The sequence below is a fragment of the Hypomesus transpacificus genome, chromosome 6, assembly GCF_021917145.1.
Source record: "Hypomesus transpacificus isolate Combined female chromosome 6, fHypTra1, whole genome shotgun sequence".
Lineage (NCBI taxonomy): Eukaryota > Metazoa > Chordata > Actinopteri > Osmeriformes > Osmeridae > Hypomesus > Hypomesus transpacificus.
In genome coordinates, this window is record NC_061065.1 from 11,146,618 (window position 1) to 11,172,302 (window position 25,685).

General features: G+C 40.4%; 2 protein-coding genes across 3 annotated transcripts in view; one reads left to right on the forward strand and one right to left on the reverse strand.

Moving 5' to 3' along the window:
* Window positions 1-4,509: 4,509 nt before the first annotated feature.
* On the forward strand, window positions 4,510-25,162 carry fndc4a (fibronectin type III domain containing 4a). The gene is made up of 6 exons (XM_047021273.1): window positions 4,510-5,145; window positions 12,749-12,864; window positions 13,910-14,114; window positions 19,426-19,515; window positions 21,868-22,001; window positions 24,040-25,162. The coding sequence occupies exons 1-6, from the start codon at window positions 5,070-5,072 to the stop codon at window positions 24,079-24,081; spliced, it is 663 nt and encodes a 220-aa protein (XP_046877229.1). The 5' UTR covers window positions 4,510-5,069; the 3' UTR covers window positions 24,082-25,162.
* Window positions 13,615-25,685, reverse strand: part of si:dkey-71h2.2 (low density lipoprotein receptor adapter protein 1) — a 43,054-nt gene continuing 30,983 nt past the window's right edge. Inside the window, exons 9-10 of one of the 2 annotated variants that reach the window (XM_047021265.1) lie at window positions 19,969-20,097; window positions 13,615-14,124 (exon numbers count right to left, since the gene is read on the reverse strand). In XM_047021265.1, coding sequence (XP_046877221.1) covers window position 14,124; window positions 19,969-20,097 — 130 coding nt within the window. In that variant the 3' untranslated portion in view covers window positions 13,615-14,123. Of the gene's footprint in view, window positions 14,125-19,554; window positions 20,098-25,685 lie in introns of those variants that run through there. The other variant, XM_047021264.1, reaches the window with a different exon arrangement.

Here is a 25,685-nt window from a genome sequence, read left to right on the forward strand (position 1 = left end):
ATAACTAATGGAGTTTTCTTTGATGAAGCCAATACTCTGGAGAGCAGAACATGGGCCCTCGATTTACGGGGGTGGGCTCTCGCGGTCTCTCGGCCGGTGGAGGTTTCTGGAAGCCATCTGCTGAATGGACATTTTCTCTTGATATATGAGTGCATGTCAATTCATTTATAAGGTACCATGGGAACCCTAGAAGAGTAATGCTAGACTGAGCACCCCCCCCCCACACACACACACACACGCACACACAATACACACGCACACCTTAGGTTGTGTTGAATGAGACTCTAGGTCAGAGGGCCGTCGTCACATCTATGGCCGTAGTAGACACTTGAAAGTTTAATTATTGGTGCTGTGGCGCAGCACCAAGTAATACTGGGCACTGTGATTCTAGCTGAGATGTGACTGCTGTTCTTGTGCTATGTGATCACAGGGGGCTAACAGATATCACAAAGTAATCTAACAGGGTACAATTTTGTTGATAAATGCTTTGCAACCCTGGGCTACTTACCCTTTTATCACTTGGGTGTCAGTTTATAAAGTATGCAGGGCTGCCTGTGGTCCTTTCTGAAGAATTGTCCACAAACTGTTGTTGTGGCTTGTACTATTTCACTGAGATGCTAAAACCATATATCAGCAATTTGACATTTTGGTTAGTCCTACTTGTTTATTTGGGTTGATAATGCATTAAAATGGACAGTGAGTCTGTTTTTTTCCCATGGATATAACCCACTAACTGGTTTATCTGTGAAAGCCTTGTAAAATGTCTCATTAAAGGAACGTTCTTTAGTCAAAGATCAAGATCACACTTCAGGCCAGTAACTGTAGCCTGCTACTTTTTTACAAGATTTAAAATAATGAAAATGTATTAAGCATTACCACCATGAATCAATCAACAGCAATGCATTAATAATCATTCACATACCTAATTAATAGTAAATAATTAGCTGAGAAATCCAATCATTTAAAGTGATTCCATTCCATGGTGGGATTGTGCAAAATTGTGCCTATGTTGGCAGAAATTTGTAGTAATAGAACTAATAAGTACTGCTCTTTATAATCTGTAGGTAAATGTAATCTATTCAGTATTAACACCTACATGGAGGTAATGGAGGGTTTCTAGTAAGGTCAATCATTTATTTTTGTATTTGGCAGAAATGACCAAGCTAAATGTATTCTAGACAATTTCCTATAAACCTGGATACACTATAGTCCTTATTAATATGCCTGTCTGCTAAACGTGGGTTGATGGTAGAGCATGGTGCCAAGGTTTTGGTCAAAAAGCGACAAAGAAACACTTGTTGCAGCGAATTATATCAAGTTATAGCTACAGTCCTATGACCATGCCAAAAACCATTGTGAATTTGGACAGGTTCCTCAATGCTATCAAATTAAGAGACATGCAGGATTGAAAAGGGAAGGGAGGGATGTTTGGTTTGAATATATTGATGGGAATTAGTCTATAAATCAGAAGCCATTCAAACTTCTGAATAGTTTCAAGCACCCCCACACCCACCCGGTAAACGTTACAAAGCACATTTACAAGGCACTGAACACAAAGCAATTAACGTTTGATTCTCAAGCCAGATGAACTACTTTGGAGGGGTTCTCTAGTTTGTCCTTCGGAAACCTTGAGGTTTCCACCCAGCTCATTTGGAGCATGATGGCTATTAAGGATATTACTAAGGAAGGAATATTAAAGATGGTTTGAGAGGAAAGGAGGGAGAGGGAGGCTATGTAGGAGTGTGGATTTCAAAAGACAAAACTTTTGGATGGTTTTGGAAGAGAGCCTCTGGGCATTTAAACACCCCCTTTGCACCATCTTAATGGCCTTGAATTTATTCATTAAATCCTTCACTTACAGACATGATCTGCATAAAATTGAGAAAAAAGACTGTGTCATTCAGGCTGAACTGGTTCCAGCCTTTTAAAGGTATGCAATGTTACATTTGACTCTCAAGTCTACAATCACCACACTCTTTATTAAAATGGAGTGGACAGGACTCAGAGGGAGCGAATGCCGCTAGAGAGGAAGATGCCTCGAGAGACCAGGTATGCCAGTTGTTGGCAAGAATATCCCTGAATGATCACGTAAAGTGTGAGTTGTGTACCACACATACAGGCCAGAGTGGCCAACAATGGCGGTAAAGTCACAGTCTCTAACCACCTAAAATGTACGTGTCTCAGCCTTCTGACTCTCAGAGGTTGTCACAGTGTGTGTGGGGGCGGGGGGGGGGAGGGGTGTATATGAGTTGGTGCGTATCTGTATGCCTGTGTGTCAGTGCGTAAGTGTGTGTGTGTCTTTGTGAAAGCCTTCCAAAGTGATGGACCAAATGAACTGTGAACAACCCAGAGCAGGCCTGAACCCATTAAAAAGTTTTGCTACATTGCTGCCAAACATCTTCGGTTTTGTGTGGTCATAAGGCTGATTTGCTGTTAGTTTATCATTGTTTACTCTTTGTTTCTCTTTCCTGGATATCATACATTTTTGTTTACATTACTTTATTGCCACCCCATCTTCTGGATATATAAATGAAATATGCTGGATGGGGCAATACAAATATCATTAATAATCCTAATCAATCACAATAGTTAGTTTCCCTTAAGGTTTCCTCCCAATATGCTTTATGGGCCCTGTGAAATATTTTTCTCTGAGCCCAAAATTCCTTGTGACACCCCTTACTGTAGATCTTATCATATTTACCTCTCTGAACACATGGCAAAAAGTTGCTCATATGCCAACGGGGTTCTGAGATGTTCCTTTTCAAGCTCAATCAGTTATGAGGCTGTCATTTGTGTCAATATTGAGGACATGTGAATGCAGAATTCACAGTATGTTCTGACTGGATATCAAGCCGTCCAGCATCTGAAAGGCTGAAGAGAGTGTAGTTCAGATACCAAACCAACCCCCAGGGCGCAGACAGTAGAAGCTCTGCATTAAATCATTTAATCCAACTCTATATATAATCTGCCACGTCGGGTTGCTCTCTCCTGCTGAGAATTACCTTTAAAAGATTGTTGGGCAGCTTGGGCTCATGTAAGAAGCACATGTATCTGGATATCTAAAAGTTAAAATACATTGTGTTCCAAGAGGAAATGGCCAAATCATGTCAGAATGCTGCCACAGTCACAGAGACCCTAATGCTTCCAGAATTCAGAGAAGCAGAAGTAGCTATCTGTTTTACCATTGGCACTTTTCCCAACATCAATCAAATAACTACTTGTACTGATACATTTTAAGGGATTAAACAATCTACAAATATCTTACTTGTATATAAAAATGCTATAACAACTCAGCATAGTTTTAGCCTAGATCACCAGATTGCCATCAAGTGTATTTTTGTCACTAGAAACACATGCATATAAATATAGGATAGGAGGGGCTTTACCATTGCAGAAAACTCAACAACCCAAAATTAGCAAAATGTCACAGAAATGTCAGCATATGTCATATGCTGACATATTTACAAAGCAAGACATTGTGTAAGGACAGCTGTCATGGTAACTCACAATAATCTAAAAACCTGATGTCATATTTGACAAAAGGCACTCCAGGTACACAAAGGGTTGGTGAGCACATTGAAACCATGGCAACATCAAACGTCCTTTATTTTACCAGGAGAGTTCCATACCAACATTTGTCTACTTGTTAGAATAGCTTACATGATGTGAAATCGTCCACTATATGAAATTAAATGTGCTTCGACAATAAATGTAACTTATGTAGCCTACATTTCCAGTTCTCATCTATTATCTAATCACTTGCTGTTGGAAGTCACTTGCTTCATTCATTTAATGAATGAAGCGTGAAACATGGTGCAGGTGCTGAGACGCACGCGGAAGCAGACCTGGCGTGTTACACCCATGCAAGGTATTCTAAGAAACACAATGTTTTTAGGAAATACCTAATTTATTCACTTGAAAATCATTAGAGCCAACAAATGGGAGACAGTGTTAAGTCATTTAGCATCGTTGTTTAGAATGCACTATGATGAAATTATACAAAGGACGGGGCAAACAACGAAAAGTAGCCTAGACAGGCCTAACGAAAAACGTAAAACAGGTTAGGCTAATTAAACTCCTTTTCTGGGGTGCCGAAAGGTTTGCCATTAAACCTAATAAGCTAAAGTCGCTTGCATTGTGGCAAATATGATGTATTTTGACATTTCCATGAAAATCAGACTGCATGGGTAGACGTAGGCTATTAGCATACTACCTACAACATAGGTCATTAGGTTCACTCATTGGCCATTTTACTATAAAGCGTGATTGGATTCCGGATTATATGCATTTTGTCCATGAACGAAATGTTAAAGAGAATGTAAAAAGAGAATGTAAAAAAACTTAAAAAGTGCTGAAACAGAGTAGGTATTTGCTTTTAGGATCTCAGTGAGGCGCCGAAGAGTGGTTCCGCGGAATGACACATCTGCCTGAATAAATAAATCAGAGATGCAGCGCTTGTGAGCGAAGGCGCACTTTAGCTGGTGCGCCGCGTGGTGCTTAGGCGCTGTCTGTGGTGCTGAATTGCCTGGACTTGTCCCCTCAGTTTGAGGGGACCTCGCGAGCACAATCAGGGACTACCTGTATGCACCAGCACTTAACGAGCGCCCCAAGCTCGTGGAAGATTAACAATAGAAGTTGCCGAGGGCATCAGCGTTCGATTCGGATGGAGCCACATGTGAACACTGAATAAGGGCGCATCAAACGCAGTGAGATTGAATAAGAGCACAGCGATTTGATATAAAGACGTTGAAGGCTACAACATTAAGATTCTAAACGAAATGGATGGAATTTTTGTTGACATGGACGTCATGGGCGTGTTGACAAACTGTTCGTAAATGTGGGGTATTTTGATATAAAGTTGATTGACCTACTCTAGCCTACATACCTGGACACTGTCGCATGGTTCGGAAAAGGAATGGTTCGTGAGAGGAATCATTTCAACAAATCCAATATGCTATGAAAACGAACAAATAGAGTAGCCTACATCTGGGTCATTAAAAAAAGAGTGGACCTAGAACATAATTTTTACATACATTTTTTACCAGAAGATACTAAGACAACCTCCAGACATGACTCGCCTGCTTGTGTTGCTGAACTCTGTGATCCTGTTGCTTTTCGGCAGTGACATGTTCTTGGTGGCAGCAAGTAAGTGGTTATGCTGTTTCATGTTGATGTAATGTCTGTAATGCCTATCAACAAGACTTGCAATTTCAAATGCATGCACGTTAAAAATTAATAAAAACTCTCCCTCTATATGTCATGTGACTTTGCAGATTCATGTCACAAGTGAAGATTGTTACAATCATAAAAAAGTAAAGTTACTATTTTGACTATAATTATAGGACATTATTGTGTCCCATTATTATGTTGCTGCCTGTCTTGGGCCAGGTCTCCCTTGAAAAAATAGATTTTTTATCTCAATGGAACTCTCCTGGTAAAATAAAGGTAAAATAAAAATAAATAAAATAATCATCAAATGAACATGAACGAAGTGCAGTTTCTAATGGTATCAAGTATACACTAAAAACTTCCTCGACCTCAGTAATCTTAACCTCTTGAGTGAGGATCACGGCCTAAATGTGCATTTTCTGTCTAAATGAAGATATCTCAAATAAATTAATTGGTGCTCTTCAAACATACGGACTGGAGGCACTGTCAGTCTTTAATCGTTCATTTCAAACTAACCTAACATGTTAGGCCCATGTGTGCACAGTAGTAATGCTCATTAAAAAGCCCCAATTACTGCAGCTATTTACGGTTGAAGTATTTTGTACCAATCCTTCTACAGGCTATAAGCCTCCAGAACAATAGTCTTCACAACATTTATCCAAGACACTGCAACCAACTCATTGGGTATTATAGGCTACTCATGTGCTATACTCTTTAATTTATTTAAGCATCAGCATTGCTTTTTTCTCTCCCTCCTCTTACGGATTCCCATTCTCTCTCACTACTGAACTCACAATGCGAAATACTGTCTTGTATGTTAGTTTGGCAGTGAGATTGGCGTTGGCATTTTCTGTCTGGCGCGCTCTGGGCTCTCTTTACGCGTTTTCTGAGGTACGCGTACATTTTTTATCTCCATGGTAAGCTCCGCTGTCAACTAGAGAGGAATACTATTAGAAGACTCATTAAGAATCTCATGAATATGAATGGGCTGTTGAAATGGGCTTTTAGGTTGAAAATAGCTTTTGAACTTAATATTGGTCCTTCCAATGCATGCGCTGGAGCAATGGGGTTTACTGTTGCGTTATTCATCTGTTTTCATTATCCTACATCAAAAGCATGCCTATTCGGTTTTATTTCCCATTATGATTTCACCATTATAAACCAGTAATGGGTGGATAAGGAATTCAATCATTGTCAGTTAAATTGGACAAAGACAGTAAAATAATAAAATCTGTTTGTTACTGGCACTATTGCAATTCATTGTAGAAAGGCTACAATCTGGAGATGCTCTCATTGCCAATGGTACAGTTACTTAATAATCAAAGTCTGTCAGAAATACAGTAGGCTAACCTTTCAATTAATTTGGCCTACAGCATAGCTGGGATTCCTCCACATTATAAGCTAATGGCTTCTTCAGGACTAGACTACAGAAGATAGGACATTGTATATATATCGTGTTCCCCATATAAAAAATACTGTGGCCTGTATCAATCAAGTCTGAGAAAGTAGCCTCCTACTCATTCTTATAAACGAGAGAGAAAAAAAAGATGGGCACATGACATATGGTCAGACTGATGATCGTGCAGTTAGGCCATTTGGAGAGCTAGAGGCTGCATCCTCCCCGACCATGTCAGAGACATCTGCAGTGTCACTGTGTCACCCCTGGGAGACTCCCTGTGCAGAATACTAAAGTGAAATTATCTCAATGCCTCTTGATTAGAACGGGAACGGCCCAGCTGGGCTGTGACCTTGACTTGGTCTTTCCTGCTCAGTGGAATACACACATTAATTGAGTGTGGTGAGACGAAATAATATTTGATTGCCTGCCTTGAAATATATGCATGCAAGGTGGTGATTTTGTATGAGGTGCAATGCTTATTTTGAGATTATGGATGTATATGGACATTTTCTTGCCAATGCAAACCCATCTCCATCTGCTAAATCGGCAATTGTGTGTTCATAAAATGTTATGACGGGTATTTGGCAAATTGATGGACAAATCATAAAGTAGTTAAATTTAGGCACCCCAGTGATCCTGAGACTCTCATTTCCACCTGTTAAATCATCTGTCATGGGCTATATCCAACCAATTAAAAAATTATGACACCATCCTCGTCTTAAAAGACAAAATAGTCTTATAATTTGTTACAAGAAACTGGACTGGCTTCTCATCTTTTATTGTGAGTTCCTTTTATGCTTCAACAGTGAAAAAAAAAGCATTGTGCCTTTAAAGTCACGAAGCCCTGGGGGCTGGACAGTGATTACATTAACCTCAGACTGACACCTGGTCCCTTTTGGGGGACAGCATGGTGCCACTGCCCCTGCTCCCTGACGTGAAAGCATACACCATGCACCTGAGGGAGATGTACAGGGACAAGGAGTGCCTGTTTTACTGAGGCATTGGAAGTTTATAGGGTTCAGATACAGCACGCCTCACTAACTCTGCTCCCTCCACTGTTAGACCCAGGAACTTTGTGTTCTGTGCTTTGTATAGGCTACATATTGTACATTAAGGTTGTTTACGCGGACAAGGAGGCAGGTGCAATGGCAACAGCTGCATACGGCTGTTTGGATGAATTTATGTGGCTTGCAGATACTCCTAAAACATTTGCATGTGTTGCTTGTTCATTGAAGACTAGTTATCTGAGACAAAGGTATTCCAATTAACCTCTCCAGAAATGAAATACACAAATCATGCATGTAACTGTGTCTTCCAATTTCTGTCAGAATCTCCTTTATAGAGTCAGCTACTGGAGTCTAGCTGCATCAATGTAGTACACAGCTTGGAAAGCATAATGCCACAGACCAAGACAGCAACTGCTCCCACACCATATCAAAGACAGGATCTCATTTCCATCTTGCCACAAACCAGGTGAAAGCTTTTCCAAGATGAAGCAGAGGAGTGACTTCCACAGAAGTATGGGAGAGAAATGGGGGCCAGGTTCGGGGGTAGGGGGGGCACTAGACACATCTTGGAGATAAAACCAGTATGTTACTGCCTGAAGTCTCAACCCTGGGGAGCACATTTCAAGATGCCAGTTTAGTGAAAGCAACCTTAGAACAACCTGCAGTGCGAGAGCCCAGAGTGTGCATTGCCCAGTTGAGGTAAAGAGAAAGTGGTTAATCCAGAAACCAAACAGTTAAATTGTTGATTTGAAGGCCTGTCTTGAAACAGTATTGCTGCCTTTGTTAAATACAAATGAATGAAGAACCGTAAACAGATTTATTTGACCGTTATTCGTGCACAACACGATCATTTACAAATTGTTGGTCACAAATAAAAAATAAAAACATTTAATTCATTATTGACCTTGTCAATGTCATTCATAAATAGTGAATTATTTGCAGAAGTGAACTATAATGCAGAGTATGTTGGCATAACCACACTGTATCATAAACAGTCCATCACCCTGGTAAACATGAGGTGCTGTGTCAGCCACTAGAATATGGTGAATTATAGACTCCAGAGAGTCCCATTATGACAGTGTTATTAAGAAGATCAATCACTTTTAACTTTTACACGTCCTGTAAAAGAGTGCCCAGTTGTGACAAACTGATGCTAGAATCTGTAAATTCAACTGACAACAGCCTTTACCACTTGGGCATACAGTAAAGCCCATACTGAGGTATTCACTGGGCAGTACAGTAAATGGCAGTGTTTTACAATGCTGGATAAACACATCAATGTGTACCAACATACTGGCCCCTCAACCGATATGTATGGCATTTTGGCTATTGTAGCTATCTCTGTAAGCATTAGGCTGAGTGCTCCCTGGAAAGATGGGGGGTGGCTAGTGTGCTGGTCCATGGCTTCACACCATGATTCATGCTGACAGGGTGTTGGTGTCCCACTAGAGCTCTGTTCTCCCCCCGTCACGCTCCTAACCCCAGGTGACCTATCGCTGTTTGATTTCAGATCTTACATAATGTGTTAAGCCCACAATGACATTTGTTGCTCTGAAACAAGTTAAGTCTCTAAGCAGAGAACTGCTGTGGCTTGCTGTAAAGGACAACCTCAAACATACTTATCTCGGTCAGTTTGAAACATTGGAAACGTGTTTAATTTAACTTTATGTTTTATGATATTTGCTCAAGAAACAACATCTTAAGTTTGCCATCAGCATACCAACACAATGATAATACAGAGAAATTAAGTATTTGATTTGTTAATTATTACTAAGGTACCTATAACTGCTTGTGGACAAGGAACAGTACATATTTATAATAATAAAGTATATTACTCAAGAAAGTATTTTTCTGCTCAATTGTTTGTGTGTGTGTGTGTGTGTGTTTGTCTGTAAATTGTAATTTTTAAATTTCGTGTTTGTTTTGAACACTAGAGTTTGCGTGGTGTGGCTAAAGATGAACTGGGTTTACAGTAACACTTTATCTCTATTATTCATGCCCCCCCTTCAACTGGGCCACCACATGCTCTATCAGCAGTGTGTCCATAGACCATATATCACAGAGGCTGCCTGTTTTTACTAGTGTGTGGATATCTGTCACCCCTATTACCCAAAGGACAATGAGCTCTCGTAACAAATGAACGTGTCCTCTACTGGACAAATGCTATACCTTAGTGTCAGCCTTGCACTCTGTGGTATGAGAGCTGTAGCAGAGGTGTCAAGGCCTATCCAACTATTGCTAGCACCCATTGACACCCTTCATCTTGTGGCCAAGTGTCAACCATGAATAACTCACATGCAAGGTTAAATGACTGTACATGTGATGTTCAAGTTTTAACTGATGAGTTTCCAGGGGTAATGATGAGATTGGCAGCTAACAGTGTCATTATTGTAATTGTGGTATAAAGCTGTGTGAGCATTTACTGCGTAAAATGTACACACGTAAGTAGAATCTTCTAAAGCTTGCCGAGAGGCCAATGAGTTCAGGATGTTTTGTTTTGGATAAAGTGACAGGGGTAATAATATTTTCTCATTTACACCCCAGCAGCCTATTACACAGGATGGAGGTGAAAGCCTTGTTAGTCATCCTGTGGGTCTATGATTAGTTTCATATTATGGGGAACAATCTTGTTTTCTGTAAGTACTTTGCAAGTACAACCTAATACTTTATCCATATGACTACAACCAGAGTCATCATTATCAAAATTGTTATCATCAGTATGAGTCTGTGTATGGTGAAAATCATGCATTTATCTCATTCAAATTCAAAACATATTTTTACTAGCAAACTCTCCAATGCTGTAATATTAACATTCTACAACCCACTTTATTTTTTCACCCTTCCTTTCGGTCAGGTTCCCCAATGTTCCCATTAAATGGTAAAACGAAACGGACATGACCTCTTGATTCCATGATGTCACTCTCTAGACTACGCCCATCTCACCTCTCTCTCCATCATTGACAAGCCATTATTCATAGCTGGCCCTCCATTTAGTTTGGTATTTTCATTGCCACTATCCATGTGGATGTCACAGCATATTGGAGATGTGCGCCAGGCCTGTAGTTGACACTGACCTCCTGAGTGTATTCTCTCCCTGAGGCTGAAGCATAGATATGACTGATATCACAACCCGGGACACATGACCTCCCTTTGCGATGTCATTGGATGGAATTGATGCTCATTCTGATACTTCGCACAATCGCTCACCTTTGTGACACAACGAGGAGACGGCCATCGATCGTACACCTGATAAGAGTGAGGTAACTGGGCGAGGGAAGGAAGGAGATGGAGAGAGGAAGGACCGACTGCTAATGATTTGGAATGGTTGCCAGTTTTGTCAATCTTTTTGTTGATATTTCCACATGGCTCCCTCCGGATGATGCTTCTCCCATGTGGCTTTGTCTGTCATCTGAGGATAACATGGTTAAGGGTTGGTGTGTCCTTGTCAAATTGTCAAAAGCTATTGCTATTTGACAAGTGCAAATGCTACTGCTAATTGACTTTGAAAAATGTCATCTTCAATGCTGATCCAATAACTATTGTGCCGCTATTTAAAGCAAATTCAATTCTAACAGGAGAAGGTATTCTAATCCAACAATCATCCTGACATTCTCACATACTGCACTTGGTGTTGCATTCATCCATATTATACAACTGATAACAATCTTGTATTATATTATTTTAGCATAAATGTCCTGAGTTGTCCTATTCTTTGTAAAAAAGATTCTGGCCCACAGGGGAGCTCATTTATTACAGTTTGTCCACCTGCTTCTCCCTATCTCCTCCTGGCTGTCCAGTCTTGCCCAAGTGATTGCTGGGAAAGCGAGACACTGGATCTCCTATTGAATCTGTCACCCTCTGTTTCTCAGGCCTGATTGCCCAGGCTTTTGTGCCACTGTAATCAGCTTGTCCGGTGGCCATTAAATGAGGATAGATGACTGGTAAGCGACAGGGTAAAGAAATGTGGCACCGATCAAGAAGGATGGACAAGAAACATTTTAAAGGCCAGACTGTCATCAGTTGTTGTTTAACCAAACTGAATGGGTGAAACAAGCAAAACAAGAGGTAGCAGCAATATTTATTGTGATAATGGAATGCAATTTAACTAAACAGCAATTGACAAAATTAACTGCAACATTATTAGAATTATTTTACAATTCCTTCATTATAGTGCATTAGTGGGCCATGACAAAAATGTGATGAGCTATGAAGAGGCTTCAAAACTTCAAACACACAAACACTTTTCCACAAGGCAGGCCTGTCTCTGTAGGCCTACCCTCAATCATACTGTTTATGTTACTCGGGCAGATGCTCAGAAGCACTAAAACATACACAAAATCATAAATTATATCTTTGTTTTACTGAGATTGCCTCCCAAAGTAGCGTATTCATTCTAGATAGCTCTTGTTTGGATATACCATGGCTTGGGTTTTTACATACAGCGGCAGGGTTGGCAGATTGGAGAGCTTTCTTGGCAGGAAATCCTTTCTGTTTAGTTCAGAGGAGTAAAAGGAAAAAGATGTGTCACAGAGTGTTTTTTCATCTCTATAAATATTGTATAGCAGCTTGACTTGACCGTGACTAAACCTGATTTCCAGGAGAGTTGGATAAAATAACTTCCTAAACAAACAGAGGTGTGTGTGTGGGCGGGGGGATTATTATACAGGAATTTAAGGGCTATTGTTCTCTTTCACTGGAAATAAACAATGGCCGGGTTTCCCAGATTGGTTAAGAAGCTCTTAACGCTAAGAGCGTCTTAAGAACGTTCTAAGGGCGCTTAAGAACGTTCTAAGGGCGCTCTAGAACGCTCTTAGAACGTTCTTAAGAAGCTCTTAGTGTTAAGAGCTTCTTAACGAATCTGGGAAACCTGGCCAATATATACAATGCATTGATGAGATGTTGTTCTGAATTTGGGTCATAAGAAAATGTATTTTACTTTATGGTAAAAGCTCAGTTTTAGCTATTTAGAGATGGAGCTGTAAAGCAGTTTTACTTCCTAAATCGGTCAAATATTAAACAAAATGTAGTTTAAAATACTGTAGGTGATTCTGAAGAAAGGGTCACACTCTTTCCAAATTTCCCTTGTGATATGACTCCAACACAGGTACTATACATTTGCTGATTGACTGTTCACTTTTTCTCTATAAATGTGGTCTCTTTCCACTCTCTTCAGACCGCCCACCTGCTCCAGTAAATGTGTCTGTCATGCACCTGAGGTCGGACTCTGCCACTGTGTCTTGGGAGGTTCCAGAAGGTGACATCATCATTGGCTTCTCCATCTCACAACAAGTAAGTTGTTGTTGTTGTTGTATTTTGCAATCTGAGATTTGGGTTAACATGATGTTGACAAAGGTGTGTGAGTTAATGTGATACCTGAAGTGAATTGGATACATTGTCCCATAAATTCAGTTACCCGAGTGAAATTTCATGTTTTATCCCCAGTGAATGTTTTTTATTTTTGTAAATTAAGTTTATCAATATAATCTTTACTCTTTGGTGTATCGGAATTGAATGCACAAATTCCCCTTTCCCACATATTCATTTTCCGAGCAATACCAGCTGTGTAGTTCACAGAGTAATATAAATTATCTTGCCAAGAAGAGTGATGGACTAAATCTGGCACCACAGCTTGAAATCTAAATAAAATCTGACATGCCTGATTTGTCAAGAGAACATTGTTCACTGGGAAAATACATACAACAGACAACATATAAATATTTTTCAAGGCTAGCTGGTATCAAAATAGCATTGTAAAATGACGTGTTAATGCTCACATGAGGAAGGAAAACATTTATTTAAGATCAGTTTTTTTTATGTTATATTTTTTTTACAGTTATGTACAGGCGGTGAACTTGATATTCACAGTGGTGATAACATTTGAATTACTCTCTTTATGGCCGTTCATCATGGTCTGCATTGTGGCTTATGCGGGTCTAATAATTGCACTGACTGTGTGGCGGTCACATGCTTGCATTATTTATTATCTAAAGAGCGAAATGAGCCCCTGTATCAGATCTCTCTGTCAAGTGTGCCAATAAAAAAGAACATAAGACATCTAGCCGAGGGCCTTGGAAGAGTGATGAGATAGAGAGGACTGAGCAGAGCCTGAATACAAACATGTCCATTGACACCACCCAGGGATTTAGGAAAGTGAAAGCATCCTCAACATTATGAATAATGCACTTTCAAGTTCAGAGCAAGGAGTAGTAGCAAGTAATATCTAACAGATTGCATATATTCATTTATACATGCTCTTTGAGTTAACTTAAATGTATCCACTGAGTAATCTCAATGGTCTAACCCCTGGCTCATAAATGGCATGTGTCAATCGCAGAGGCAGGACGGTCACATGCAGAGGTTCATCCGCGAGGTGAACACAACCAGTCGGGCCTGCGTCCTCTGGGACCTCGAGGAAGAGACGGATTACATCATCCAGGTGCAGTCCATCGGCCTGTATGGTGAGAGCCAGGCAAGCAAGAAGGTCCATTTTCGCACCCTCAAGAAGTCGGATCGCTTCCCGTCTAACAGCTCCAACCAGGGTAAGCATGTCTGTTATAGGTACCAAGATGGCCGAGATGTATCAGAGAGCATTTAGATTTTATAAATGGATGAATGTCATGTAAAACCCTTAAACTGAAGCACAGGTTTAAAAAATACACAGGCAACTCAGTTGGTTTGCAAAGGAAATGTACTAAATGATTACTGCAAATATTAAAAGTAGTATTGGGAATTGTTGAAGTAGTACAGTAGTAGCCACCCTGGGGCTGTGCGTCTTCTTCCTGTAGGTGAAGTAAGGAACCTCCCATTTCTTTAAACTCCAGGAATGGCTCCTCATGCAGGAACATCTCCCCATGCATTAAATTGCCTCTCTTTTTGCTTTCAAGCATTGGACATAAGAGTGGGTTAGGGTACTACAGTACAGTCAGTGCATGTAGCCCGGAGGCCTCCCCCTCGCCCAGCTCTCACAGCAGCTCCCAAAGGTGCATCACTGTGTCTCTCTCCCGGTGATTTTCTTCTTCCGCCCAATTTATTATTGACAGAGTCTTCACGCATGGCTGCAAACGAGACTGTTAACATATGCATCTCTGTCTCACTCAAGGTGGCTAATAGGGGTTTCAGACAGAATGCTGCATGGTCAAGTAGATAGGATTAGGGATGAATACGCTGCCCCTAGACGACTGGGGGAGGGTTCAATAGCTTTTAGTGCATAAGGAGGTAATACATTTAGATTTAGGATTGACTCAAGGAAGGGGGTGTAGAGGTTAGGGGTCATGGTTAGGGGTCATGGTTAGGGTTAGGGGTCATGGTTAGGGGTCATGGTTATGGGTCACGGTTAGGTGTCATGGTTAGGGGTCATGGTTAGGGGTCATGGTTAGGCAGCAGAAGTGGTAGGGGGGACTTTATTAGGCCTTCACCTAGACAATAAATACGATTTATAGATCTGGTTCAAAGAGCCTTTCTTTTCTTTCATTTTACATGGTGGGAGGGTCAAATCCTGTTCACTGGAAATGCTGATATAGGTGAATAATGAATTATTCATTTTTGCTGACTCAGGATGGGTACCATTATAAAAGGTGGAATGGATCAGCAAAATCTAAGATACCATTTGGCTAACTAAAGATCAAGTATGTGTGCTGAAAAGTTAAACATTGCTTTTCAAAGTATATTGTGTACTAGTAAATATTACTAGGTTGGACCAAGAAAAACAAGAAACAGTGGACCTTAAGGATGACCGTAATATGAAATATAAAACTTTGATCTGAAGATTTTACTTGAAACCAATCCACTTTGTTCTCAACATATAAATAATGCAGAGCGTTAACATCTAAAATTCCTTTGAATCCTCCATTTGTCAAGTAGGCAGTCTGAGCGGTTCTAAAGATTCAAATCGAGATTTACTATCAAGTATAAATCACAACTAGTAGATTGAGTCATCCAAGTGGGTCAAAGAAACAGTCCAGTCAATGGATGAACTTCATTAGTGGAAGTGTGTTTTGGGGTTGTAGGATGTAAACAACATCTCAGACTTCCCGGTTAATTTTGGCCGGTGTCCAGTGTGCTTCCTTTGAACTCCTAATGTATGTTGTACAAATCTGAGCAGTTTACAACGTAGGCAAACAACTTTGGGCGCCATTATCTATATAGTGATTGCACACTGAAATCCATCTAAAATCTACAGCCATCAAAACATAAATATATATATATATATACTGAGAACTGCGTTGCACAGCAGATTGTTTATCCAGATTGTTTCCAATCATTGGTGGCATCCTCCATCCAACACTCTTGGATTAGACTGTGAAGAAACGGCATAGATCCTGGTTGATGATATCAGCTGTGATAAATAACATGAATAAATCAATGTTTCATCCTAGTTACTATGTAGTCTTTGCATGATATGTCAACAGTACAGTGTAGGCATCTACTGCTTGCTTTGACACTCTGGGTCTTCTTTAGTCACATTAAAGTATATCCCATTCATCAATGGTTCTAGGCTCTTGTTGGTTGAAACCTTACAATAAAGTAAGAGAGCTACAGTATTTTGGTGTGCCGGTATTCACTTCTCTAATGTCTCAGAACATGTTTGAAGGGTTATGCAGCATGCTGCACTGGGTGGGATGTGTAGGCACTCCTCCTGTCTTGTCTGGTCATGTAACAACCTCAGAGCTCAACATGGAGGATCAAGACGTTATGACGATAAATAATACAAAAAGAGACAAGTTCCTTAGTGGAAGTCCCGAATCTGTGGAAATTAGAAAACAAAGCTCAGTCCCTTGTGTGTCCCTGCAACATTTTCTGTTTTCACGCCCTCTGGAAGATGAATGCAAGTTGTTATCATAAAATTACAGCTGCGTTATCTGGTGGCAATGCGTCTCTTTAACACCTTAGTGCCTCGTACACTTTCGCGTTTTGGCCTCAGAGAACATTTAGGAATTTTACATTTGTCCTGAAATAATGTAATCTGGCACGGCCTCCCACTGGCCACAACGCAATTAGTCACAACTCACCTTTTAAACGTAATGTCACACCACTCTCTTTTGTGTGCATCCTGAATGCTTGTGTGCATGCTGAATGCATGGTTTGATCCCTAACCCATACATGCCACGCATAAAACAAACAAACAAACAATGCTGGCTCTCTACTGTATGGATGCGGAATTTGGATATAAATAGGCTTGGGTGGAATTTGTTTAGAAATCAATGCTGCAGTTTCAAAGACTCTAAGGCAATTTCATTACTGCCTGAACCATGCTATGTGATCGGAATATATGCATGTGAAGATTTTTTTTTCAGGCCACAAAATTCAAGAGGGTACTTCAGATGTGAGCAATGTTTTCTACCCTGCTCTGTGGTTGGCCTCTAGAGCAGCTGGGAAATACTCAGGAGTCATGTTTTATTTAAACTGTGGCTCTATCTGCAGCGATGTACTGCAGCTGGTAGTGTTGAAAACATCAAACATGACAACAATGTATACTGTATGCAAATGTATTTGGTAATGGAATGTATGACTGTGTAATTTAAGTATTTAGACTGTGGTACTGTTTAAAAGTATATGGCACATTACTGTGAGATTACACATTCAGCCACACAGGTCAAATACAGATGATCCAGTACTATGACGGGATTTGTTTTGTCCTGATTTTATGTTTTTGTTGGTAAAAGGATGCAAGCAGGAAACTCACCTCAATGCATCAAATGTGTCATAAACAGGGGGGTCGGATGGATGAGCAGTTAGGGAATCAGGCTATTAATCAGAAGGTTACCGGTTCGAAAGTGCAAATTGATGTGTCCTTGGGCAAGGCACTTCAACCTAGTTACCTCGTGTGGGACTGTCCCTGTACTTACTGTAAGTCGCTCTGTATAAGATCGTCTGCTAAATGACTAAATGTAAATGTAATGAACAACTCAAAAGCAGCCCAATAACAAACCATTGAACACACAGCCTACCACAAAGCTCCCACAAAGTCTGCAGTGTGGACTACAATTGTTGCTGGTGCTTGGGGATGCGTATATGACTGGATTTTCAGAGGACGAAGTCTGTGCTGTCAAACACAACTAGGAATGAGCCCCCCTTAGACACAATTACTGTGAGACTTCAAAGAGATGCCAGGTTGAGAGCACTGAGTCATAGTCTAAACCTGGCCTGGCCTAGCAGCTTTGACAGCAGCAACAGTAGACAGACACTCTGCTGCTACCTACACACCACTCTGAATAGCCGTGTGCTGCAGATCATTTTTATGTTTATCAAAAACGGTCACACAGCTCCGTCCAATGCATGTCCAAAGAGTGAGATTGCACTCAAGGGTAGGATTATAAGTGAGGCTGTATTTCCATAATCTATACTTTGTGGCTTTAATTTTGATAATGGAGAGAAATGATGCGTTGTAGAGGACACTCAGAACTTGACAAACGGCAGTCGATAAAACACATCTTCAGACATCTTGAATTCACTGAAGCAGAATAAATCTGTGAACTTATAAAGTGAATAGCAAGTTAGTGCCAGTCCATCACAAACATATTGATCTTCTACTTCGCTTCTGGTTGAGTCCTGGGAGTGGTTTTATTGATTTAGCACCAGGTGTTTCAACATAATGGCACCCATGAGTATAGGACAGAAGCGTTCCATGCTGATGAGATAACTAAGAAATTGATGTTGTCTAAGTTACAATAACACAGAGGAGGTGTCTCAATGTTATGAACTTCCAAAAATCTACTTCAAAAACACGGATGACTCAGTTCCTCTTTTTAAAGTCAGTGAGCATATCTGAACAATGCTCCAATGTGAAAATGTAAGGAAGCAGCAGGTTTTCTTGGGTTGGTTCACGGTTCTTCTACCTGCCTCAGGGGCCCCACCTCCCCTCATAGATATTAATTTATGAAAAATAGCAGATGAGAGTCTCTCTTTCTCTCTTTCTCTCTCTCTCTCTCATCCTCCATTTTCTCACGTGTGAGAACAGGTTTCCTGCTCCTTGTCACTCGATTTTTAATCAAAAGACTGAAAGGAAGGAAAAAGAAAAAAGCGTACAGGGAAACATATGACCCTTCTTGGTAATTGCCATAGAGTGGAGAGCTGACAGCCGAGTATTTCCAGCCAACGTTATGATGGTGTGATCCACTAAAGAGAATCAATTGGGAAAAGTGCTGCTCTGGAAGAGGTCCACACAGGTTAAAACATGGTATTGAGAGAAGCAAATGGGCATTTAGTCAATCCCCTTAAAGAAGGATTAATTCTAGAAGATGGATGTATGGTTTTGTCCGGTTCTTTGTCTTCTTGTGACCGTTGTAGGAGGACAATGATGGCAGTGAGAGATAAACAGCAATCTTCACCTCCCCACACTGACAGATGGTTAATGGGGATGCACATGGCCCAAGTCTTTGTTACGATAGTATGTGGCTTTGTGGAGACTATAGTTTCAAGCAAGTTTTCTTAAGCAGCTAAGAAAAACATGTCAGTGAAGCTGACACAAGTTCTGTCTAGTGTTCTTTTAGAATTCTGTTAGAAGTCAGGCTTTGTTTTTGTTCTTCTTTTTAGTTTCATGTTCCAGTTGTCAAGTCAGATGTTCTTGCATGGAAAAGTATTTTGAAATCAAACTCAAAAGGCAAACTTCAGTTAATCACACTTAATAATCACAAACAGAATTGTATTAATGTGACTATGGCTGAAATGTTGGTACTTTTAACCTCCCACTACTCCTGGCAGGTAATATCAGGATTTTTCTAATGAAGACAGGTTATCTTGTGTTTTAGATAGTCTGAGGCCATTCGAAAACATGTAGGCCCACTAACCCACAGGAGGCATTGGTGTGATTGCTATATTGTGATAAACAGTCTTGGGCCTCTCTCCTCACAGATGACCCCACAGTCCAGGGCCTGGACAAGTCCAGACACCTGCAGACGGGAGAGCTGATCATCATTGTGGTGGTGCTGCTCATGTGGGCAGGTAAGGTTTCATACATTGCTGACAAATTATTGAAAGAGTGGAACCCTTTGTGCTACAATATGCATTAAGCACACTGACTGGAAAACTACTTATTAGTAGTGTCAACATGGATAGACGTGTTAGTTGTTGATGTGTAGTTTTTGGAATGGGCTTCAAGTATTCAAAATCAGTATTCCCTCAAGTTATTTCAATATATTTATCATATTTGAACAAATCAATTATTGTAATCCATCAGCCTGTGAACCCCAGAACACTAATTTTTATGGCAGGACCGTGAATCACAAAACCTAGAGTCAGTTTGAAATCAGTTTGAAAAGACCCATAATGACTTCAGCAGCTCTCTTTAGTAGCTTCAGACTGTCAGCTTTCTCCTTTCACCCCACAAAAGGTCAAACTGACACCACCCACTCTCACTAGCCTCTGCTCATCAAACAAGTTGGAGTAATGACTTACCAGCTCTCTGAAGACCGGGTTTGATTAATGAAGAGCTGAAGCACAATGCAAACTGGCATATCCAACTTGTCTTCCAGGGAACAGGAAGCAGGATACTCCGCCCATGGCTTCAGAGCTCGGGGAGTAATACTAATCACAGAAAGGCACATACAACTTTGAAAAGGAAGCAGGAAGCTTTGAACAATTCATGGCACTTGTATCCATCAGTGAAAGTACAGCGCTTTATCCCTTCAGCAATTAAGTGTTTTATGAAGTCTTCGTAAATGTGTAATATGCTCCCAGCAATTGGGGTTTTTCATGCATTTGAAATACACAGCTAGTCTCATCAAACATTCATGAGGAGCAAATTGAGGTTCTGGGTTTGATGGGTTGGTACATACGGTCAACACTCCCTGAGGATGTAGGAAACCCATTCAGATTGAAGTGAAGTGTTGATACATTTCAATAACAAGTACATAGTCAGTGTGTTCCCTCTGAACAAGAAGACATTGACCAGGGGCACATGTAGCAGCTGTGGTACTGGAATACCATACGAAAAATATTAAAAGTAAAGTATACTATACTTACAAAGTATAAGTACAAACATACTTACATACACGTATACATTAAGCATAGTAAATACACATATCTATAAGTTGCCAATAAGTATGTGAGTATAAAACATAATTTTTTGCTCATATTAAGACACATTCTTTGCTCCTTGCGACATAGTACTTTAAATGGCTAAAATATTATTTAACCAGATGGGTGATTGTCTTCAGGTTATACATGGCAAGGACAGATAATCCATCTGCGATGGTTTGGTTGGTGTGTCAGACATTTTCAGCCCTGTAACACAGAGGTCACATATTCTGACGACAGCTATCAAAATATGTGACCTCTTGTTCCCAGGTCCAGCTGCTAAGAGTGATCACTATAGTGTATTCACTTTCTGTGTATTATAGATTGAGTCATTATCTATAATGATATTTATATTGTGGCTCCAATGGGAGCATTTACCAAAAGAAACATTATCCTACGGGGATTGATGTCTTCTTTAAGACATTTGTATCTTGTAACAGCACTTCTGAGTAATCTCTGAGGTTATCTCTTGTTAACATTCTTATCTACTCTTTCTCTCAATCCCTCTTTTAAATATGCCCCTTGCAAACACTGTTATCCAGAGAGAAACACAGTCTCTAGCATGTACAGTACAATATCCATCCTGAGGTAATTGCTTCTTTCAAGGGCACAATGGTGCTGCTCTGACACTAACTGCTTCACTGCTACATTCCCTCAGACACGTTCCGCTTCTTGTTAAATTCCCTCATATAGCATTCACAGGAATGTCTTCCGTTTCTATGATGATAAATCTTACATCTGACAGGACACAATATGGGGCATTTTAAAACACGTCTCAGTCTCTGCACGGTTCAAAATGTTCATTGTTTTATTTAACATAATGAGTATCAGGTAGTGAGCTATTTGAGATGACTTAATTATATTAATTACAAGGGATTAATGGTGCTGTGGTCATATGGGTTTCCACGTCTTATATGCACAAGCTTCAAAATTCAGCACCTCAACTCAAACGCCATGTAGAATGACAGGTGTTTGAAGCTGGAGAATAAAGGCTCCATCACCACGGCCAAGGCTCTACTCCCCTGGGGGATTCCATTCCCCACATGGCTCATCAATGTGCCTGGTGACAGGAAGTAACGACAGGCTTGTCATTAAATGACAACGTCACAGAAATTCTCACTTCTGTGTCTCTCCCTCCCTCCCTCTTTCTTTCTCTTTACCTAACTCTCCCTTTCTCTCTCGATCCCCCTCCTCTCCTCTCTGCTCTCTCTTTGTCTTCCATCTCCTCCTCTCTTTCTTTCACCCTCTCTGTCTCACTCTCTCATTCACCCCCTGTAGCTGTCATCGCCCTGTTCTGCAGGCAGTATGACATCATCAAGGACAATGACTCCAGTAACAGTAAGGAGAAGGTGAAGCCGTCCTCAGAGAGGAGCACACCGGAGCACCACAGTGGAGGCTTGCTCCGGAGTAAGGTGAGGGAACAAACACCCTCACGCAACGCATCTGTTCAGAATGATGGTATCGCTGCGCAGTTTGCTGTGATTGGATGGTACAGAGGCTGCCTTAACATCTCAACTAAGGAAATTCATCAATGCCATCAATTTACAGTATCTAATAACTGTATCTAGAACAATTGTTTACACACATCCCAGAACTCACCTGACCTAGAAAATATAACATTTGTTCCAATCCCTATTTTACATCACCACCCCACCATCAACATGGTAACCTTTAGGCAGCGATCTCAGGATCTCATTTCCATATTACAGGTGATTAAGGAAACCCAACAAAAATAAACGAGCTGTAAAAACAAAAACACTGTCACATTCTATACGCAGCAGCTTGGATCACAGTGAGAACTCCTTCTGATGGCATTCCATGCTTCGGAGCTTACCTTATTGATTAGCTTGCCAGTGCGTCACTATGTGGGAGGCAGAAAGGGCAATGCTGGGAAGGAACGAATCCCTGATATGAAAGATGAATGCAATCAAAGGCCAGCTAAATGGAGACAGAATGTTGGTGTTGGCTAATTGGAATCCTGGATAATGGTTGATATATCCAATAATAGCTTAGATTTGAGGGCATGGACCAATAGATGACTTTGACCATTAGAATGTGATGTTTCCCGGTTTGTAGAATTAGATTAAAGCTGTATTGCATTTTTACATTCAAATGAGCTCAAGAGCAATCCAATGGCTTTCTTATTGTGTTTTTAGAGAGTTGTTTCAATTCAGCATCTCAAAGTGACCAATCCTTGAAATGGGACATATTAAGAAACTTCATCAACTTTCCTGGAGTTCTACAACTGACAGTGATTGTTTCTCTAATTACTGTATAAAATGAGACTGCTTTTCATTTCATGAGAAACAAATACCTATAGTTGCCATACTTTTGCCATTAGGAAAATTAACTTTATAGACACAACATCCTGTGGTGTTTTAGATTCATTTTGGACAGTTTACTCCAGTGCAAGAAGGGTTAATCGAAACCAGTCTGATTTAATACCAACACAATGTTTCTCTAATTGGTGTATTGCAAGCAAGGTTTGGGGGCTGTGTTGTGCTTCACTGTTCTCCTTAATGATGTTTCCCATTTGATGCACACACTATTTCAAGTATATTTCATTCCTCACTAGCTTCTAGTCAGATGAAACAGCCTCAGTGGCTTGGCTGGTAAAATCAACTTTTAATGGGTGATGACACAACTTTTGAAGTCGGGTGGTGCCTGCTGGCCAACAGAAAATGGGTATTTCTGAAGAAAAAAAGAGAGCGAATTCCACACCCTGCGGAGGGGAGAATGCTGGATAAGAAAACTGTCTGTTATGGTGATCGATCTTCTCCACTTTTCACCCCAAATGATCTGTCCAAAACCTTGCTGATTACCAAGTGTCAATGATTTTTCCTTATCCGTCAGACACATTTGTTGTATTTCAAAACCTCCCAGACATCACGGTGGAGTTGGAGCAGCAGAGGGACTCTGGAGACTGGACAATTAGGCTCGATCCACAACATTCATTAAGAAGCAGAGGATCGATTTTTTAAGTTTGGTACATTCCTAGGTCCTCAGGGTAAAGCTGTAATGGAACTTTCTACCTTTCTGGACTGGGCTAAGTTATTGTTCCTAAGCGGACTGAATCTAAAACCAGTCCAAGCCTCAAATGAAGATACATGGAGGAAGTTAATTTGGTCATTTAGGCATGGAACACCTCGAACAAGCCATAGAGCACAGATTTGAGAGTTGGTGGTATTTTATTTAAACAAAAAACGGATTCCACCAAAGGGAATACAAATTATATAAATGACTGGTCTAAATAAAGATTAGAGACTAAACATTAGTCAGGGGATTCCTTTGATCTGCACACTTTTCCTCGAATGCTTGATACATCTAACCAAACTTCTCAGCTTCTAATCAACATACATCCTTACAAGCTTTTACTGATCATCTCAGTTGTAACAGAGAAACACAACATTGTCCCAATTATGCTTTTTTTTTTACTCTCTTCTATTGCAGTTTCATCCGTCCGTGCGATCGATCAACATCATTGAGGTTTGATTGCCCTTTCCTCCCTTCTCCTCCTCTCCATTGTCAACCCCCTTACCAATGAGGAAAACTCCTGGGCAGCACAAGCCATTAGCTTAACTGCTGCCGTGAGACCCGATTGTCGATGCAGGTCTGCCAAGTTAATCTCAGAGAGGACACACATGCATGCACACACTTACAGTTCACACACACACTTACACATTGTTATAAAAACACTCTACTAAGTCTCTCTCTATTAGAACAGGCACAGACACACACATACACACACGGCTATAAAGCAATTCACTTCAGCAGGTTGATTGTGCACAATGTAATGTTAACACATTATGTAGTTGACATTCACGTTTTTGCCGGATACTTGGTTCGTAATTGCAATATAACACATCATTGCTATCTCTGGGAAGCCTGTCTTCATATTTTCGATGAGCAGTGTATTTTTGATACATACTGTAAATATTATCCAACCAGATGCCATGTAGTTGCTTTCTGTATAGTGTATATTTGTTTGGTTGATGCACATTGTCATTTCACACCATCAATGTATAGAGTACTCATGACAAAAAATAACTGTGGTTAATTTAAGGTAATGCCACAATCAAAAGAAAAGTACATCTTGACATAAACATTTACAAATTTGCATATATACAATTATTCTCCCCATGAACTAATGACTTTGTGCCATTCATGTACTACTGGAGGTTGCATGCTGGTCATTCACCTGTAGTATAGCATTTGAATGTGCTCCTAACTGTATCTTGAAAATGCAAAAATACATGTTATTGTAAGACTGAGACAGTACACATTTTTGAGTTTAGTTTGATGTCAGAATTAGAGCTTTTTTGTATGTTTCTGGAAGTTGAGCTGTCTACAGCATTATACTTACACTCTCTATTGTGTTAGCTGACTTAGTTATAGTTTCTTTAGAATACCAACAACTAGCGTAGGCTACTGTATCAACTGACGCAAAGTAGAATATTCTATTATTTTCTATCAAAACAGAGGGATGATGCTCATTATTGCTTAAAACAAAGCTTGAAAAGCAATCATTGTACATTCTTATTTGTTCATGCAAATAAATTCAAAAAGATTACTTAAGTTTTCCTTCATTTATTCTGAAATGTATTAAGAACTACACATGTAGTAATCTGTTGAGTGAGTGTGACAGCCCTCTTTTGAATTGTTAGTGATGTGTTTCCTGTTGTATTTACAATGTGACGTTTAAACAGGACAGAGATCTGCCAAAATATGATGTCACTTATTAGGATTCCTCCTTGCTCAATGGCATGGCACTGAGCAAACCTGAAGCTTGGACATGGTCAGACCAGCATGGGTCAGGAGATCCTGGTCCGGTCCTGGTCCTGGTCTCTGACAGTTCTAAACAGCAGGCCATCCCTAACAGTGACGAGCGAACACATGACAGCCAGGGGCCAAAAGGGATTCATCCATCCACTTTTTGGTTTGTTTACCTGCAGCCTGACCTGAATGTAATTAGAACAGGGGTCGGTGTCTGGATGACAGGAGTGCTTTGGGAGGTTACATTACATTTACATTACATGTAGTCATTTAGCAGACGATATTATACAGCATGACTTACAGTAAGCACAGGGACATTCCCC

Bases quoted from the DNA above. Each gene is read 5' to 3' on its own strand.
- fndc4a (XM_047021273.1), top strand. From the start codon at position 5,070: ATGACTCGCCTGCTTGTGTTGCTGAACTCTGTGATCCTGTTGCTTTTC. The intron at 5,146-12,748 runs GTAAGTGGTTAT...CACTCTCTTCAG, and splicing joins CATGTTCTTGGTGGCAGCAA to ACCGCCCACCTGCTCCAGTA. The intron at 19,516-21,867 runs GTAAGGTTTCAT...CACCCCCTGTAG, and splicing joins GGTGCTGCTCATGTGGGCAG to CTGTCATCGCCCTGTTCTGC.